Source organism: Tauraco erythrolophus, chromosome 4 (genome assembly GCF_009769465.1).
Source record: "Tauraco erythrolophus isolate bTauEry1 chromosome 4, bTauEry1.pri, whole genome shotgun sequence".
NCBI classification, from domain to species: Eukaryota; Metazoa; Chordata; class Aves; order Musophagiformes; family Musophagidae; genus Tauraco; species Tauraco erythrolophus.
Genome location: NC_141468.1, coordinates 11,497,578 through 11,516,439, shown reverse-complemented (window position 1 = coordinate 11,516,439; position 18,862 = coordinate 11,497,578). Strand labels below are relative to the sequence as shown.

Below are 18,862 nucleotides of genomic sequence, written 5' to 3'. Positions count from 1 at the left end.
GTCTTTTCTTTGGATCACAAGCAATCCATTGTGGAACACATTGAAAAATGTTCCTTTCCAAGGAGCATTCTGTATGTTCAAAGAAATCAGTCTGAGTGTTTTAAATATATCTTACTCTGTGCTACATATAATGTATAAATAAGATTACAGCTGCTCCCTAGCAACTCACAGATGCCTTCATACTTGAGATTCATGGCAACAACACAAAGGAAAAAACCACCCCAACAGTTTACTGTAGCTGTTGCGTTTCAGAATCACTTGCCTGATCACTGACTGCTGTAAAGGTCTGGAACGACAAGTGACAGAGCAGCTGATGTGTTGAAAACCATGACATATTATAATAGTGATGTGCACATTAGGAAAAAAAAAATCAGCCCAGAGCTAGTTTATTCTTAAGTAACACACTCAGGCTGAATTCTGCAAGGTGTTGGGAACACTTATGCCTCAGCCAACATCAGAAAGAGTGTGTGTAGTACCAGAGTCAATTGGCTCACTCAGGTGCCTACTCAAAGGAAAGCAGATAATCAGTGAAACTTTGTAGGATGGAATAATCAGACACTTTTGACGGCTGATAATTAACAAAGTAGTCTAGAGGACTTTAAAATTAAGAAGCAATTTTTGTAATTGTCTCTTTGTATTCAAACGTTCATAAAACATGAGTTCAGCTTTGTACCTCTGCTATTGTACAAACATCAAAACCAGACCTAAAAATCCATTTTCATTAAGAAAAATGTATTTTAAGGCATTCAATTTTGTTACATAGTGATAGCAATACAGTATTAAGTAGCAAGACTACATCATTTGTTGGTTTCACAGTAGTTTTAGTTCGGGCTTTTAGCTGAGACTGGGTGAGAACACAAAAATCCCAACTCATGATGCGTACAACATGTACAAGTGAATCTTTCTTGTAAGAGAAGAACCACAGGAAGAAAGCATTTCACATTTCTTCTGCATTTCTGGCATATTTTAAGGTGGGCGCTTATGTAATTTTTCAAACTCACTTATTTGTAGGAAATTTTGTCCTGCCTCAGCCGCTCTTAAAGCAATTTAACACCTACTGACTCTCTCCTCAAAGGCAATTTGGAGTCACAGGGAACTAGCAGAGTCATTTTTGGTGTTTTAGTAACCACAGGACTTGAAAACTGGCAACTATAATGTTCAGGTTTTCGTTGGTTTTGATGTGTGGATTTTTTTAAATAAGATCTTTAATTTGCTCTTGGCTTCTACAAAAACCATCTGAACACAAGCACCAATAAGACAGATTTTACTAGTGTCAAAGCCAATGGAAAGTTAGAAATGAACCAAGAACATTGTTTTGCTCAAAGATTATCTAGATCATCAAATAGTAATTAAAATGATGGTAATATTAGGCCACCCCTTCCCTTGAGCCCGAGCAAGCTTTGTTAATGCAGCCACCTATTCTCAGCGACTTACAGCTGATTTCGCTTGCTGGAAGAAGGAGCTCTTCAAAATGCCAGTTTATTGCTAAGGGAGCAGAGGGAGAGTAGCATCTGCAAATAATAAATAAGGCTCCCTGTTTTGATAATCTCTTAATTTCCATTTGGATTACAGAGAGAATTTGCAGATGTGTCTTCAAATTTCCCAGTCTGCATTTTTTCAAATTATTTTCCTGATGTCTCAACATTGGTTAGCAATGTGTAAACTCAACAGAATTTAGTTTGGAGGATTCTGGTTTTAATGCCTGCAGCTCTGCTGTTTGGTTGCACATAGAATATAGCAGTGGCAGTGGTATACCCCAGATGGGACATACTTTTATAAATATTCTATTATAAAAAAAACTCGTTATTGTATTTTGGGAATCTCTAACCAGTCTAACCCATCTCATACATTATTTTGATTCTGGTAAATGGACTCTGACTTCTTAATGAGTACCTGAAATGCCCATGTTTAGCAATACCAACCGCTTTATAATTCCATTCTAAAAGTAATCCTGACCTCACTTCCCTTAACACTCAAGACAGTAAAATAGTGTCCTCGCCTTAGGGATGAGACAAAGAGACATAGATGTAAATAGTGCACAACAGCCAATTTATGCTTACAAAGAATTCAAGCTTTTCAGAGCACCAGCCTCCTACACAGCCCACTCAACCAATCCCACTTACTGATAAACTATCTATTTTATCACACATTACTGAAGGCATTTAAAAAAATAAAGAGCTGTTTCCTTGTCTTCAGACTCCTGTCTTTCTGCTCCTTAGAAAAACAATGTAACAGAGTGCACTTTCATGGAAAACTGCATTTACAGACCTACCAGCACCACTCATAAAAATGCCCTGAATTCAGGAAAGATTCAGCATATATAAAACAGAAACCCAATGAGGCTACAAGAAGTGTTTCAATAACTTCAAAACACTTGCGGGCTTTTTTTTTAATTTTCATTTCAAAATAACTCTTCAAAATCTAGATTAATTTGTTTTATATGATTAAAAATTCCTCTCTATTTTACTTGATGTTAAAAAAAGTGGTTTAGTCTTTTGTTCTATTGAGGACAACAAAAAGCAACAAAAGGAGAAAACAAAGGATATAATATTTTTCTGACTTTTGAGATCAGACACAGTGAATCTCATTGTGTGGCAAAATTTATTCACTGAATATGGAAGCTTCCTTAATTCCCAAATTCGATTCATTTAAGAACTTGCTTTCCTTTCTTAAAGCACTAGAGAGTACACCCAGGGCACACAGTGAATGGCTTTACAGTTATGCAAGTTATGTCTGCAAGTGTTGTGATATTAGTTACGTTTTCCACTTTCAGAGGTGAAGACAGATGGAGATTGCACACGTTCTCGTCAATGTATTAATGTATTAATGTATTAATACATCATAAATCAGAAATGCCTTAAAATTCAGGGTCAAAACAGTCACAAACTAATCAGAATCTATAGCAAATGGAACATTCAAATGAAATTCCGACTTGCAAAGTCCATAGAAAAGAAGTACAGAGAAACAGAAACCAATTGTATTTGGGTTGTTATTCTTGAAATCAAGCCATGTTTAAAACAAAATAAATCAAGTTCTCACATTTCTTCTTTATATTTTTCTCAATCATAAAACTCTCCATTACTTCAACCTTAACAAGGGTGAATGTAGTATGTTCTGGAATGTGGCCATATATCCCCTAGGTCCATCTGGTAGCTCATCAGAAAACAGTATGAGATACAAAACTCTTTGCCTTTGGCTAAAGCATATTCAAACTGAATCCAACCTGGTAAATAATAGTATTCAAAAAAAAAAGGGGGGGGGGGGGGGGGAAGCTGGTAAAAATAAATGGAAATTCAATTCTATGTATCAGCTCAATTTTTTTAATAAATAATTCTAAATCTATACAAAGCCTTTGTTAATTCATCCCATAACTTTATGATTTTTAAGGGCCACATAAACATCATGCTGATCATAGAGAGAAATAGTAAGAATGAAAACGTTTAATGTTTACTTGTCTAACAAACTGCCTTTTGAAGCAGCAATGTCAGATCACTTGTGACAGTAAGGAAGACTCATACAGATATAAATTTTATATTCAGTTCAAGTAAGTTCTTAAAGCCTGCCTTTGCACAGACCTCTATACAGGTAATGAAAAGAGCAAGGCAAGTTACATATGACAGCTTCTATACGTCATAAGTCAGTGGCATGCCTCTATCCATAGGGCCTCTAGAACATAACACTATCTTAGCTAAAATCTGCAATGAGTCCAACAGAAAACTACCCCTAGGTTATAATTCCTTCTGGCAGAAGGAAGCTTTCCTGACATCCCTGCTCCAGGGCAGTTCGAATCAGAGACCAGTCTCTGCTACAAGTCACTCAGTTAAAGTCTAGAGGCTGATCCAAGACCTGAATGCTAAAAGCATGGACTGGGAATCTGCTGCCTATCTGAGCGCTTCAGCAGACTCACACCATCTGTGCGTAAGGCACATAGACCTCATACTGAGCAATGGATGAAACGTGCTCATGCAGAACCTCGGCTGGGTGTTCGGCAAGAAAGAGCTAATTATTATAAAACAGCATTCAAGAGATAAAATAAATAAAAAAAAAATCTAACAGTTGCTGGTGGATTCATTCTGTGAATGGAACTCATCGCCACATATCAAATATCCATATGTAGTTCTCTTTCATTTTGGAGGAAGAAACAGTATTTCTGTCTCAGTATGAATATCATTTAAAGGCCAAGTCAGTCTATATGGGTTCACTCGACAGCTCCTGGGACTGTAATAACAGCATGCCTTATGAACATCATGCATGGATTGTTTTTGCAGCGATGTATCAAAAAGGAAACAGATTCAGAGACTAGATTTCCTTGGGACTGCCTCTCTTTCTGCTGTTTCGTTCAATTATGCCACTGCCTGAAAAGGTTACACAGTACAAGATGGCATTTTTTTGCCCTCGCAGTCACAGTGAAGCTCCAGTGTGTTTGTCACGTCAAAGCTCTTAACACAGACCCACATTTTTAATACAGTGTTTATGTAAAAGAGGATTCTCTTCAATCAGTTTGGAACAGCCGAGCTCGTGCGTTGCTGTAAGGCATGTTCTCTGTTCTGAGGTCTTCCGTTCTGGGCACTGCAGGGATCCCTCCCTCCTCTCTCCTGTCGCTAGAGGTATTTTGGGAGCTGGAAATCTGAAGCATGCTTGTTGTAGTTTATTAGATTAAAAGAGCTGTCAATTAGCTTAGTCATGGGTCTTTGCTGTGAAAGGCCTCTGTAAAAATGGAAGTTGAGTGTACTTCCATCAAAATGGGACTATGTATTTAGTTAATTCTGTAGTTCAGTAGGCTCTTCACCTATTTTTTTCTGCATGCTGAGGTAAATATCCACAGGTATGGAATGTGACTTTGAACACTGCGTAATTTTTGTCTTCACTAAGACAAAATGCCTACTGATAAATAAAGCTAGTGAGATTAGATACATCCTCAATATTTATTTTGCTATATGGATTTTAAAATTCTATTAAGCTACTGTCTAATCTTATTTTTTTCTAGAAGCCTATTTGCTCTGTAGAGACCACACATCATTCACACCAGAGCAGCTTCATAATGCCTGACAGCACAGACAGTTCACAAGGCAAAGTTACATGAACGTTTTTAAGGCAGAAAGACAATTACATGACTATTTTTATTTAAAAATACAATCTTTATAACATTAAAGGGCATATACTGAGCTCTGTCTTTAAGAGACATTTAAAGGAGTATGTTTGACATCCTGTACCTCCTTAACAAAGACCATCCTGTATATCCTGTCTTCCTCCTTTCAAGTCTCAGTTGGTGTATGTACAACACCTTCCTATAAACATTCCCTTTGCTCTTCTAGGACAAAAAAAAAAAATCTGTTAAATCACAGAAAAGACCCAAGAATACCCTTTTCAGTTGAGCAACTGCAGTAGCAGTAAGATCAAGCTAAGGCCTCTGTTTCTTGTGTAAAATTGTTTGTTTCATTTTTTTCAGAGTACTTTTTACCTGCTTGAATTGTAAATTAAATATTGTTAGGTGTGATTCTTAGCAAATGTAAATCAGTGTAATCCATGGAATTCAGCGGAGCTCTGCCAGTTTTCAACCAGCTGAGTATTTTGGCATCTTGAATCCTGACTTCCTGCCTTGTTGAAGCAATCTTTGCATTACTGTAATGTGGATATTACATTGGTATTAAATCCAAGTTGGAGTTCTCCCAGATCTTGCCTAAACTAAGCAATGTCCAAAAAAGCAGTATTTAAAAATGTACTTAAAAACTATTTTTGGAAGACCATTTTGAGACCATTCCCAGATGGTATAAATAAGACTCAAAGGACACAAGGAGGAACTATACTTTAAACACGGTGGATCTTATTGATAGCAGAACTTACATTTAGATGTTAGTTGTATTCGTGCTGATTCATACCACTACAGTAATTCACCACAACTAACTCAGAGTGAGAATGATCTGGAGTTAAAGCTCTAAACAGAAAAATGAAAATCTGAGCTCAATTCTTGGTTGGATCAGGATTCTCTGTAAGGCAAATATCAATTCGTGAGTAAAGGTGCACCTATAAATTGAAGATGATGTTTCCTCTGTGCACCATAATAAGCCTCAGCTCTCACCTGCCTCTTCATCTCCTACATATATCCATTTTGTCTGTTCTTTCTACTCCAGTTATGCTGGTTTGCTCGGTTAAGGCTATGGATAAGTGTAGCCTCAATGTAGAACTCCTCATTTAATGGCATCCAAGCTTTCTTTCACAACTTTGCTTCCTACAGGTAGCATATTGCTGTCATCATTGCTAATAAGAGAAACGGTGTGTGAAATGTCCATTGACATAAACGTATTATTTTCAGAAACATTGTCACTCCTGAAGTAATTCACTAAATCAATTCCCAAATATTTTCTCTTTTTTAACACTGTGGAATATTTATAAGTATATTAGCATGTATTCTCACTATATAGATATTTTCAAAAGCTGTGATTAATGAAAGTTGCAATGGTTTACAACGACTCTATTATATGTGCAAAAGAAAGAGGAAGAGTGGTTAGTCACTAGGACATGGTTGTGATTTTAAGTCACAGTAAGAAATTTGTCAATGAACAAATAAAAGGGAATTCTCCGCTGACAAGATTCTTCTCCTTGAACATGATTCCATTAAATTGAGTACATGTTGAATGTAAACACCTTAAATACACAAAAAAATACCCTCCTTGTGTGTCTATGTCCACACTGCAGAATAAATCAGACTTTTATGTAGGTACCGATCTCAACAGGTCTGCTATTCATTTAACAAGTGCCTCACTTGAATCTAATGGTGGTTTAGATTTGAATTTCTTTATTCCTTTGGAAGTACATATTACATTTTAAGTTTTACATTCTCTTTGGTCAAAAGCTCTCCCAGTCTAAAATCATATTAATTGAGAGTTTGGGCAGTGCTCCTGTGCCTCTCCATGACGGCCAGAAGAAAATATTTCACAGTTCTCCAGAAGAGACCATTATGTAGTATAATTTCCTGCAGCACGAAGACCCACAGACATTCAACGCACATACAAGCATGTATAGCAATGATGAACACTGAGATACTTTCAACAAGTTATGGAAACACCATAAACTTGCATGGCACAGCAGTTAATTGAAAAAGCCCTGGGTTTTGAAGAACTAATTCACTCCAGCTGAGAACGTAGTAATTGTGCTACTTTGAGAGCTATCTTGGTCACTTTAGAGATCTTCATAGAAGACTCAATTGTATGAAGCAGGCATAGATTGTAACTTCAGCTGAATCAGGGGAACTTCTTTCCCTGAGTGTAGGGAGAGGTTGACCAGGCAGTGAAATGGTTATAAACCGCTACACGTCCTTCCTATGAGCTTTAACCTCATCACTTGGCCAAATTAAAATTGATTTTCCTTAGAACAAGGAAAGACATTTCTCATACCAGAGATCTGTCTGACCAAAGTACAGCTTTCCAACCCTACACACGCTGGTACTACAGCTGTTCACAGAAAGGCGTGTCTGCTATTTCATAATAGGAGCACTCTGCTCCTTCTTCTTGTATTAATGATGCTACTTTTGGAGGGAGGAGGGCCAGAAAAAAAAAACAAACGTGTGTTTTTTTTGAAGTTTTAAAAAAACATGAAGACTACAGACTGGGTCCAAACAATTCTGGAGTTAGAAGAAGTAATGAGTCAGAAATAAGTCTGAAAATTCAATCTGACTGTTAAGTATTTTTAAAGCTTGAGCAACTGAAGGCAAGTTCTGTGAGTAAAAGTGACAGGCATGCAAGCATGCTGCCTTTAATGTCTTGTAGTCTTCATTTTTCCAAGACTATGGCTCATTTCAGAAGAGATCTGACTAAACGTCAATAGGCAGAGAGCAGAAGAAAAAAAAAAAACGGATGTCGTTCAAAAAGGGGAAAGTGACAACAGCCTGTAAACAAGAGAAAAGAGGGAGAGACTGCATGGCTCACACCTCCCAGGGCTTTGCATTATCCCTCGCAGGTGAGAGAGCTAATTAAAACCTTGGGGTTAGGGAAAGACATCATGCAATTCAGGTCGAACAAATGGCTTTGATATAGAGGGATATTTTACATGGAAACACCCCTCTTACATGCTTTTAATCCTGGGATTACAAGCACACGTTGACCACCTTGTGGTTACTCTCTGAGACAACTTCTTATTTCCTTGCAGTGTGCTATAAATTTTGGCTCTCAAAAATAAACTTACCCACAGTATTCACAGACTAATGTTTTTTTTTGGTGTGAATGTCACTGCAGTACACTTTAAGTATAGCTGGTAGCACTACATATTATTATGCTTGCCCAGCAGTCCTCATCACAAGATTGGTTTAGCAGCTTGTAAGTTTGCCAAATATTAACTACATTAACTAGCATTTTCCTTAGGGAAAAAAAAAGAGTGACAGTGTCAATCTCTTGGCTTTTCATTATCTATTTTACTACATGGTCTTTGCATGGAAATGCCAGGCAAAAAGGTTGAGATGGTAACTCTTTGTTTTGCTCGTTAGAAATCCTCTATAACTTGTTTTCCTTTGAGACACCCCATTGCCCTTGCACTGCAGATTAAAAACTCAACACATGCATTCAAAGAAATACTTTTTACTCTGTGGTGTTTAAAGAATTCTAGTCTGAAAGACACCTGTAGGTCACTGCGGAGATTTCACCAGCTAAAGCCCTGAGAACTTACACAGAGGTGTACTCCAACCCAGAGAGCATCACTTCTAGAGAACATCACACGTCCTCTGCAGCTAAAGCTCAGGCTTGCTGTGGTCTCTCGGGTGATCTCTACACCCTTGTGTTTTAAGCAGTGGGAGAAGAAGGAGATGAAAACTGAATGAAGAACAAAAGGCAAGAGATTGGGATATGGAAATGGGAGAAAACAGACTACAGAATGGCAGGCAAAGAATAAGGAGAGAAGAGACTAGAGGAGGAGGAGAAATAGAAAAAGCATACAGGAGAAAATTACAGACCTAAGGCTGAGAACTGGTGATGGACGGAAAGGTGAGAAGGGAGAAGAAAAATACCTGTGGAAGAAGAGATGCAATAGGAGTATGGGGGGACAGGCTGGCCACAAACACCTGGATAGAATGTTTTAGAAATGCTAAGGCAAAATAGAGAGTCCAGAGAGAGGTGATGAACAGGAAAAAGCTGAGGAAAGAGATCCTAAAATAGGCAGAGGGAGCCAACGTCAGTGAGGAAAGCAGACTGGCCAGGCAGCAAAGGTAGAAACTGAGAATATGTTGCGGAGAGATGAAAAATAGCCCACCCAGCGCAGCAGGAACGTAATGGAAAGTCCATTGATGGATCAGAGGTGTGATGCTGAATGAGGAAACGGTGGGGAAAAAGAGATACAGCAAGTGTGAAAGTGAACAGATCACACATAGAACAGATAAGCAAAAAGGACCCTGCCTCCTCTTAGCAGAATCTCCTCACCAAAACCTGGAGAGAGAGACATGATTCACAAGCCTCTTTGTTCTCTGTCAGCAGATACGTGTGAAATCCACCTACAAAAACTTCCAGAAACTCAGAAAGCTCAAGTGACAGACATTTCCATGTTGTTGAGATCCTATGCTGGAAACCCACATAAGTATCAATCTGATGCTTTGTTTTAGGATTTCAAGATTTCAGTTTCAGTTTCTTTGGGGTTTTCCAGGATTAAAAAGTGCATTTAAAGCATCCATCTTAAATTTTGTTGCAATATGAAGCACTCAAATAGTAGGAAAAGCCAGAACTAAAATAATTTCTGCAACTTTCATTTATGTTCCTTATGTATATGCAGTGACACAGCCCTTCCTCCTAGAGGACAGCAGTGATCTCATCTAAACTGAATTTTCCACAATGCAAACATGGACATCTGAGCATCTAGCCTCCTCTTCTAGTCATTAAAGATAAAAAGTCCTTTTGGGACAAGATTCACATGATCCATGTGGATATCTGGGCAAAGTCATTAAGGCCAAAGGAATATATTAAAATCCAGTGTTAAATCTGAGAAACTTCACACTAAATTTTCTGTGTGTTTCTAAAGTTACCCTTGATGACTTTGAAACACAGCTACTATTCATTTCATGGATCATCTAGGGAGATTATGACTTCTGAAAACCAAATTTCATGGCTTCATGTTCAGTTCCGCAGCACCAAAGGCTTTTGTTGGCTGACAGAATAACTTCTTTTCCTGATGTAACAGTAAAACTCCCCTTCATTATACAGTCCTACATCAACCCAGATATCCCTGGATTCACAGAAGGAGCCATGGGACTTATACAGGGACAGGGAGAGGGAAATATATGATCATGTGGTTGCATACTGGATCCAGGGGCACTGGATTTAAACTGAACAGAGAGTAGATTTTGATTAGATATAAGGAAGAAATTCTTCACTGTGAGGGTGGTGAAGCACTGGAAAAGGTTTCCCAGAGAAGTTGTGGATGCCCCATCCCTGGAAATGTTCAAGGCCAGGCTAGATGAGACTTTGAGCAACCTGATCTAGTTGCAGGTGTCCCCGCCCATGGCAAGGGGATTGGAACAAAATGATCTTTAAGGTCGCTTCCAACCCAAACCATTCTATGATTTTAGGATTTTAGGATTCTAGGATTCTAGGATTCTAGGATGTATATGCATAAAATTTTATAGGCAGTGTAATCCTGACATTTCCTGAATCGTGACTTCATTTTTCTGCCATCTCAGATGTGTTTTTACCTTCTATGAACTGAATATAGCACAAAAGATTCTTCTCAATGATAGAATAATTTCAAGTTCTTCCCTAAAACACTCTTTGGTTTAAACTGGAACAGCTGAATAAAAATAGTTTTCATTCTTATCTATGTTTCTTCTAACCAAAAGCTGTCTCGTTTCAGGAAATATGTGTCAGAAAAATAGTCTCCCTTGTTAATAGAGAGCAGAATTTTCCACTGCCATAAATGGTTGCTTCCTGGATACCGTATTTGACAAACATATAACATAAAAGCGCTTCCTTCAGGTGGAAGCCTTATGTCTGATGCTGCAAAGCTGATTAAATATCAGCAAGGAGCAAGTGCTGCAGCATTAAGAGAGTGAATTGATGAGTCTGTGTTATTCATTTCTCTCTCAGTAAGCACTGCAGAGTTTAATTCCCCAAAATCTTTTTACTATGTTGGGATAGCAATGATTGCAACGCCTAGATGATGCACACCATTCGCTTCACTTTCTAGTTATTGCAGTCTAAGGTGTGTCTTCTTACTCACCGCAGCAAGCTCGTCCACTCCGCTTGCAGTTCGTGCTAATGTTACGAGATCTTCTTGCATCTTATCTACCCATGATTTTATCCTACAGAAACCAAAGAGAAACGAAGAGACATCCAATCAGATCACTGGCAAATGGAAATTGCATACAATTATATAGCACAAGGAAAGGGCAAAAAGCCAGAATATGTTGATAAAATTGAATACAAAACATACAAGATTTGTCTTCAACTGCTAAAAAATAATAAGCTTGGAATAGACCAAAATATTCAAGCGACACCCTGATGCTGCTCTCTTTCACTGCATCAAATCTAAGCCACTTGCTTTTTTCTGTTACTTTTCATCAGCTGGAGTTTGCCTGGTGTTCTCCAGGACAGACACTGTCTTCACTATCAGGTATATCACCGTAACTGCCTCATGTTGGGAGGTACTGAGGTCTGTTTCCAAAAGCAAGAGTCTAACTTCTTTTTTTCTTTTTTTTTTTTTTTTCCCCAATAGAGCCTCTGCCCAGCCTTGATGACCTGATTCTTCTCATACAATTTTCTGTGGTGTCCACCACACTAAGCCAGCTGTAAACCAAGCATGCCATCATATTACGAGTTGTGGCAAAGATCACTGCAACAGAGCTGGTACGCTGCCTGCTTGAGGTCCCTCTCCCAACAGATAGCACAAACAGAGAAAAACAGCAACTAGGAGCAAGCTGACAAACCAGAATAAATATTCTGGCTGGTAGGCCCTCTCTGGACACTCCAAGGAAGCAGCAGTGAGACAGGCAGCAGTGGGCATAGGTGGTATCAGCTGTTTTGGCAATGCACGCCTGCTCCTGGCTGCTGCTTTTCATGGGGGACCAGGCAGTTATTTGTTGCTGTGGATGCTTGGCTCCCCATGCCCAGTAAACCTGACTCTTTGGAAAAGCATTGGATCTAGTACAGTTTTTTATGTTTCTATGCCATGTCATATTTTGTAGCAGGAAAGGAGCCATGGTGCAGGTTTATTCCAGTGAGGTCCATGTTCATTCCAGTGGCAGAAGAAGGTTGTGTCACTTGCCTAGCCAGAAAGTTTGATCTCCAACTCATCTATCATAGCATCCCTGTCATAATCACAGCTCTCTGCTCTGAAACCTGGAACAGATACATGTGTAGTGGAGGGTTTCCCTGCCCATGGCAGGGGTGTTGAAACTAGATGATCTTTGAGGTCCCTTCCAACCCTAACCATTCTATGATTCTATGATTTTTTCCTGGCCATTTCCTAGCCTTAATATTATACCCAAGGAATGACTGCTTAGATTCTTCATGAAAGTAGGAAAGACAGAAAAAGAGAGAGACTTCAGTTTTGCTTCAATATGGAAAATTTGGAAGAGTAAAAAAGAATATGGAGTACTGGTTTTACTCCTTCTTTCCATGGTCATTGTGTGTTAAACCACAATCAACATCTTAAAAGGGCGCATTCTCTATTATGGAGTCGTGACTTGCCTACTTTTATTAAAGGATCCTTCCTCATGCTTGTGAAGAAAGCAATTACTCATCCAAATGCAAAAGATTTAGGGCTATGACATCCAACATGAAGGACCTTCTGGCAGCCCAAAATAATGTGTTCACAGACAGGAATGGGAACTATCTAGACAGGAAGGTATTGAGTTTAACAAAAGTGCCCGATTTAAGACAAATCTCTCTTCTCAATCAATATTGGGTGACTCCTCCATAATAGAATCATAGAATCATAGAATGGTTAGGGTTGGAAGAGACCTCAAAGATCATCTAGTTCCAACCCCCCTGCCATGGGCAGGGAAACCCTCCACTACACCAGGTTGCCCAAAGCCTCATCCTGTCATGAATCCTATTTGAATAAACTTACCCACAAGCAGAATATATTGACAAGTTAAACACGAACTTTTTGAAAGTTTAGCTCAAAGTCTCTTCAAGGCCTTCACAAAAAATCTGTAGCAGAAATTGAACCTTGGTTTCATAAAACCCAGGAGAGTGCCTTATATTTACAACTCAGCATTCCTTACAAAAAATGTTTAAACAACTAGCAAGTCGTAACCACAGTTTCTCATTAACCATAGCCTCTGCCCATGATGCTACTGTTTTCATCCTCTCTCCAGCCCCTGGCCTGGCTTGTTTGACACTCTCATCTATTGTCTTGTCATATCCTTTATTTTCCATTGTCTTAGATCTTTATTTGTCCCTTTCAAATCTTTGGATAAAGAACGATGATTTCACTCTGTCTGCACAGCACTTTCAATCTTTCCACATTGGACTCCAGAAAAGTAATGAAAAAGTTTTTGACAGAAACTATTTCACTACCCTCATTTGTCACTGAGTAATTTTAATTGATCTAGTTCCCAAGGGCTAGAAGCTTTCAGAAGACTGTCTACCCTTTAAAATTTTTTCAGTGCACTCGATGAAGATTGACTTCTCAGAATGCTGAATGCTGAGTGATAATTCCAAAATTTTGGAAAGAAAAGTATATTGATTGAATGGCTATGTATGCCAAATCAATAACGCAAGAGGAGACCTTCTCAAACAGGTTGTGATTATCTAGATTTGTATGAACAATTTTTTTAGCTTGCAAGTATTTTTTCTGATTTGGGCCAAGCCTTAGAAAACTCTTTTAAAAGACTTTAAAATCAATGTTTCTAAATAAAATAGTTCTAAAGTCTTGACAGGAGGAGTTCCAATCTATAGAATATTCACTGGGTTCTCCATGAGGAAAAAGGACACACACAAAATTGTGAGACTTGTAAAGAAAACATGTAACATGGAATGTAAAAAATGCTTACTGGGACAAATCCTTTTGCACTGGAAAAGGACTGATGGGTACTAGAACAGTTGTTAAGAATTCAGTCATCTTACAGCTGATTAGTAACAATGAACTGCTAATAGACAAGTAAAAGTAAACTGCTTCACTAGCCATAGAGCCTTTTAATGGGAAACTTTGGCGCGTGTATTGGAAGAAGGGCTTGAGCAAGTATCTTCAATGGAAATCTTACCGATACGTCATTTCTAAAGGCACCTTTTCTATTTCATGGCAGGAAAAGAGGATTTACCTCAAAATGTGCCTGCTTCTGAACTTGGTATATCCCCACTCTCTTCGCAGATCCTGCAAAAGTCAGGCACCAGTAGCAGAATGCACAAAAAAGACTGGAGACCCTGTAAACTGATATTGTCCACCAGAGCAAGAAACAGTGCCCCACCAGAACTCTGCTGGAGGTCTTAACATCTTATTAAATGGTTAGAAAATAAAGGGAAAGACCTCAAGATGGACACAATATTTTAACAGGTGTCCAAAGGCTCCTTTCATCCACTGTAACTGAGCAGGCCTTTCTCTAGACTTTTCTTGGTAGAATTATAGAATCATAGAATAGTTTGGGTTGGAAGGGACCTCAAAGACCATCTAGTTTCAAACCCGCCTGCCATGGGCAAGGAAACCCTCCACTACACCAGGTTGCTCAACACCTCATCCAACCTGGCCTTCCAGGGATGGGGCATCCACAACTTCTCTGGGCAACCTGTTTCAGTGCCTCACCACCCTCGGAGTGAAAAATTTCTTCCTTATATCTAATCTAAATCTGCCTTCTTTCAGTTTAAAGCCATTGCCCCTTGTCTTATCACCACATGCCCTTGTAAAAAGTCCCTCTCCAGCTTTCCTGTAGGTCCCTTTAAGTACTGGAAGGCTGCAATAAGATCACCCCGGAGCCTTCTCTTCTCCAGGCTGAACAGCCCCAACTCTCTCAGCCTGTCTTCATAGCAGAGGTATTCCAGCCCTCTGATCATTTTCGTGGCCCTCCTCTGGACTCGCTTCAGCAGCTCCATGTCCTTCTTGTGTTGGGGACTCCAGAGCTGAACGCAGTATTCTAGGTGGGGTCTCACAAGAGCTGAGTAGAGGGGCAGAATCACCTCCCTCGACCTGCTGGCCACGCTGCTTTTGATGCAGCCCAGGATACGGTTGGCTTTCGGGGTTGCCAGCGCCCATTGCCATCTCATGTTGAGCTTCTCATCCACCAGCACTCCCAAGTCCTTTTCCTGAGGGCTGCTCTCAATCCATTCTCTGCCCAGCTTGTGGGTTTGTGCTTGGGATTGCACTGACCCATGTGTAGGACCTTGCACTTGGCCTTGTTGAACTTCATTAGGTTCTCACAGGCCCACCTCTCCAGCCTGTCAAGGTCCCTCTGGATGGCATCCCTTCCCTCCAGCGTGTCCACAACACCACACCACCACAGCACTCCTCACCTTTTGTGTGATTTGACAAATCTTTAGGCTATTTTGCCATTCTTTGGTGAATGTTTGCTGTGCCATTTGAATCATTTTTCTACCTGTCTCCAAGCCAAATAACAAGTAGATCCCATCAGCTTAGTGTCGATGTTTTTCCATGGAGGTTCAACAGAAGCTAGTAAGTGCAACAGGTCAACAGAGTCATGGTCTGTATGTATTTGCTTTCTCTTTTTGCATCATGTCACCAATAGTACTCTTACTGACTCATTTCTTTGCTCATTCACATCCTACATCTCTAACACGGCCACATGAAAGTGATGTATGTTGGGATTTAGGGACCAATTACATTTTCATTGACTATTACAATTGATTCCATCGTTGTTTTAATGCTCCCAAACCTTCCCTTCTATACTTTGCTTTCCAAACTCTGCTGTAAAATAAATTAATGTCCTGGTTTAAATCTCCACAAAGCCCTTATATTATATAAACATTTAGTTCTGTATAGAAATCAGTTTGTTAAAAATCACCTCTTGTGGTTTATTATGTTTACCATGGCTTTAAGCCCATCATGTGTATCTGTGAGAACGGTACCAGCTCATAAGCACAAGTACGAACAAACCCAAAAAAATGCTCTCATCTGCCATTTTTGAATGGTTTCTAGTTTCCTATGTGAAAGAATGAGGTATATGAAAGGTGAAAAAGTGAAACCCATTATCCAAAAGTGTTTTCAAAAGCACAAAATAAATAATTGAACACACTGAGTTATTTCAGTTATAAAAATTCTGGGTGTTATTTCTAAGAGGAGTCAATAGAAAAAATCAGGGAGGATTGATTTTTAAATTGACTTTTTTCATTTCCCACTGCTTTGTATTTTTACTGCATGTATTCCTCTCTGTCTTAAAAGGAAACTGGAATGCTGACAACATAGTTAGTTAGTTAAACTTGTAATTTTGGAAGAAGTTACCCTTAAAAACACGAATTACTTATTACTTCTATTACTTGTAAAGGAAATATGGATAATTTTCCTCTTTAACTTGCAAAAATAATCTTGAATTTTCAATACCTACTTATATACTGTCTAGAATTCCTGCCTCCACACAACTAGCCCACACTTTGTCTTCTGGAGTTAGTCATCCAGACTAGTTTTTGTTTTCTTTTTTTGTTTGTTTTAATTTGCAATTGAACTAGGCTTCTGCTTTAGTCAGTGGAAAAGGCATCTCCAGAGCTGACCCATTCTGTCCTCAGCCAGGTGAGCTGAACTACCCTATTTCCTACATTGTGTCTGGTGGACACCTAGACAACTTTGATTCCTAGTCCAAGTTTTCCAGCTCAGATAGGCTACATGCTTGACTTCTAGGCAGGTTAGGGTGGACAATATCAGTTTCTAAACTGGAATAGGAAGAAGTCCACTTTCATTCTAATCTAATGGAATTTTCCCTCCCCAGCTGTAACTTGAACGTAAATAATAATGCTTCTTCCAGTACTGACTGTGTACTTATCTTGAAAGATGATTTTCTTGCATGGTCATCTTAGCCTATTAGACCTTTTTGTAGTGGAAACTGTCTTTTTCTTACTTGCTTGTACAACAGCTAGTACAGCAGGGTCCAACATAATACAAAGTAATACTTTGGAAGGGTTTTTCTAGACTATCAAAAGTACAAATGATAAAAATGGCATTCTACAACGCTGAGGAAGCTCAGTATAATTACTCTTGCTTTCCCACAAGAATTTATATTACATCATTAGTATTATTTCTAAGGTCTAACTAACACCAGTATTTCTGCATCTCAATTCTCCCATCTTGCCACCAGACAAAAGTGTACATTTGAGATATTTCATGCTCCTTATAAACTCTTTTTCAAAGACAGACACATTCACATCCTAAAATTTTTGTGGGAAAATTTGGCAGAATGTTTAAAATATAACTTTTTTTTTTTTTCAGTTAAGGAATCATATTATCTCATTGTAATTTTTTTTAAGTGCGTCTTTAAAAAAAAATGAAACAAGAGCCTTTAGGCGCTGAAATGCTTATCTGGTGTTTCTTTTAACTGGAGCCTGTAGTGCAATATCTGCCTGACAGCTGCTCATGGTCAGAGTTTATTTAACAATTGGAAAGCTGTCACAGCAAACGTGAGCTCCCATGACTTAAAGAAGCAGCAGTCATTTTTTTTCTGCAAAGGGCACCAACAGAAAGCCTGTACAAAAGGTTAGTTTGTTCCTCTCATTATTAGTTTGGCACGAACACTGCAATGGATGCTCCACTGAAAGGTGATTACATTTTGCAGAAGAATTGATTTTAACCCCCCTTCTCCCACACACAGGTTTTCCCCATATCGAGCAATGACTAGACAAAATGACTGTCCACATGCCTTTCCACGACAACTTCCAAGTGATTTGAATGATGAAGGGGACTGTCTGATTAAAGACAGACAGACACGGGTCATTTACTGGAGAATTAGAAGTTACAACCCTGCTGCTGTCGCCTGGGCTCTGATCAGATTGATGAAGAAACAGCCAGAACTCTACAGAGCCATCCATCCACATTACGCTATTAGCCAACATAGCATAACAGCTATTTTGACAGCACAGCTTTTTTTTTTTTTCTTCTTTTTTTTAAAGTAGGACAATTAGATTTCCTAAAGTCAGAAGATTTTCACAGGTACATCCCAAGTTACGCTCCAAGTAGAACTCAATATAGCAGATGTAAGATTAAGAAATCTTTCTCTTAACTCCATTAAAACCTATTATTATGTTAAACCTGCATACCAAACTACACTTGCAGAACAGAGCACTGCTCAATTACAAGCGCAAAAGACACAAAGAGGTCTAGATGTAGGACAGCCTGTCTGTAACCTTTTTCCTGCTGAAACTGATGCAACTTTTTTCTGCTGACTTCAAGGAAAGTAGATTCATGTAATTATATGCCATAGCTTTGTAGACCACTCACACTAATTTAAGGTCCATTAGCTGACTTCTGCGTGGATAATGTTTTATAATCTAAAGAGGCAGGCGTACAACTTAACTCTGCCAATTGAAGTCACTTGGTATGTTGGAGATCCACATCCAGCTCTCCTCAGTTAAGATTACACATTGCTCAAGTCTCTGAATAGTTCTTGCATACAAAAATAACAACGATTAAAGTAATGAAAGCTGTAAGTAGCAAGAGGAAGAAGCGTTTTCAAAATAGATCAATATGTCTTAGATAATCAAAAAGGAAAAAAATACATAACACATTGCTCCTAATTCAATGCAAAAGTGGTGTTTGAAAAATGAAGATAAATGAGATAGATTTAGAAACAGTGCGAGAGCAAGCTTTGCTAGGTTTTTTCAAGCTAAACCCACTCTTCTCTTGGAAAGACCTTCATTTTCAGGATCAGATGCTTTTTAGAAGATTTGCTGTCAGCGAAGGAGGGGGGGAAAGCTACAAAATTATGATAAAAGCAGGATTCTCAACCATTCTT

The 18,862-nt window shown here is 38.8% G+C and overlaps 1 protein-coding gene across 5 annotated transcripts in view; it reads right to left on the bottom strand.

The window, feature by feature from the left end:
• The window catches only part of CACNA2D1 (calcium voltage-gated channel auxiliary subunit alpha2delta 1), a 437,667-nt gene that overhangs the window by 365,301 nt on the left and 53,504 nt on the right, over positions 1 to 18,862 (bottom strand). For all 5 annotated transcript variants that reach the window (XM_086609980.1, XM_086609982.1, XM_086609983.1 and 2 more), the window contains exon 2: positions 11,191 to 11,272. In XM_086609980.1, coding sequence (XP_086466106.1) covers positions 11,191 to 11,272 — 82 coding nt within the window. The remainder of the gene's footprint in view (positions 1 to 11,190; positions 11,273 to 18,862) is intronic.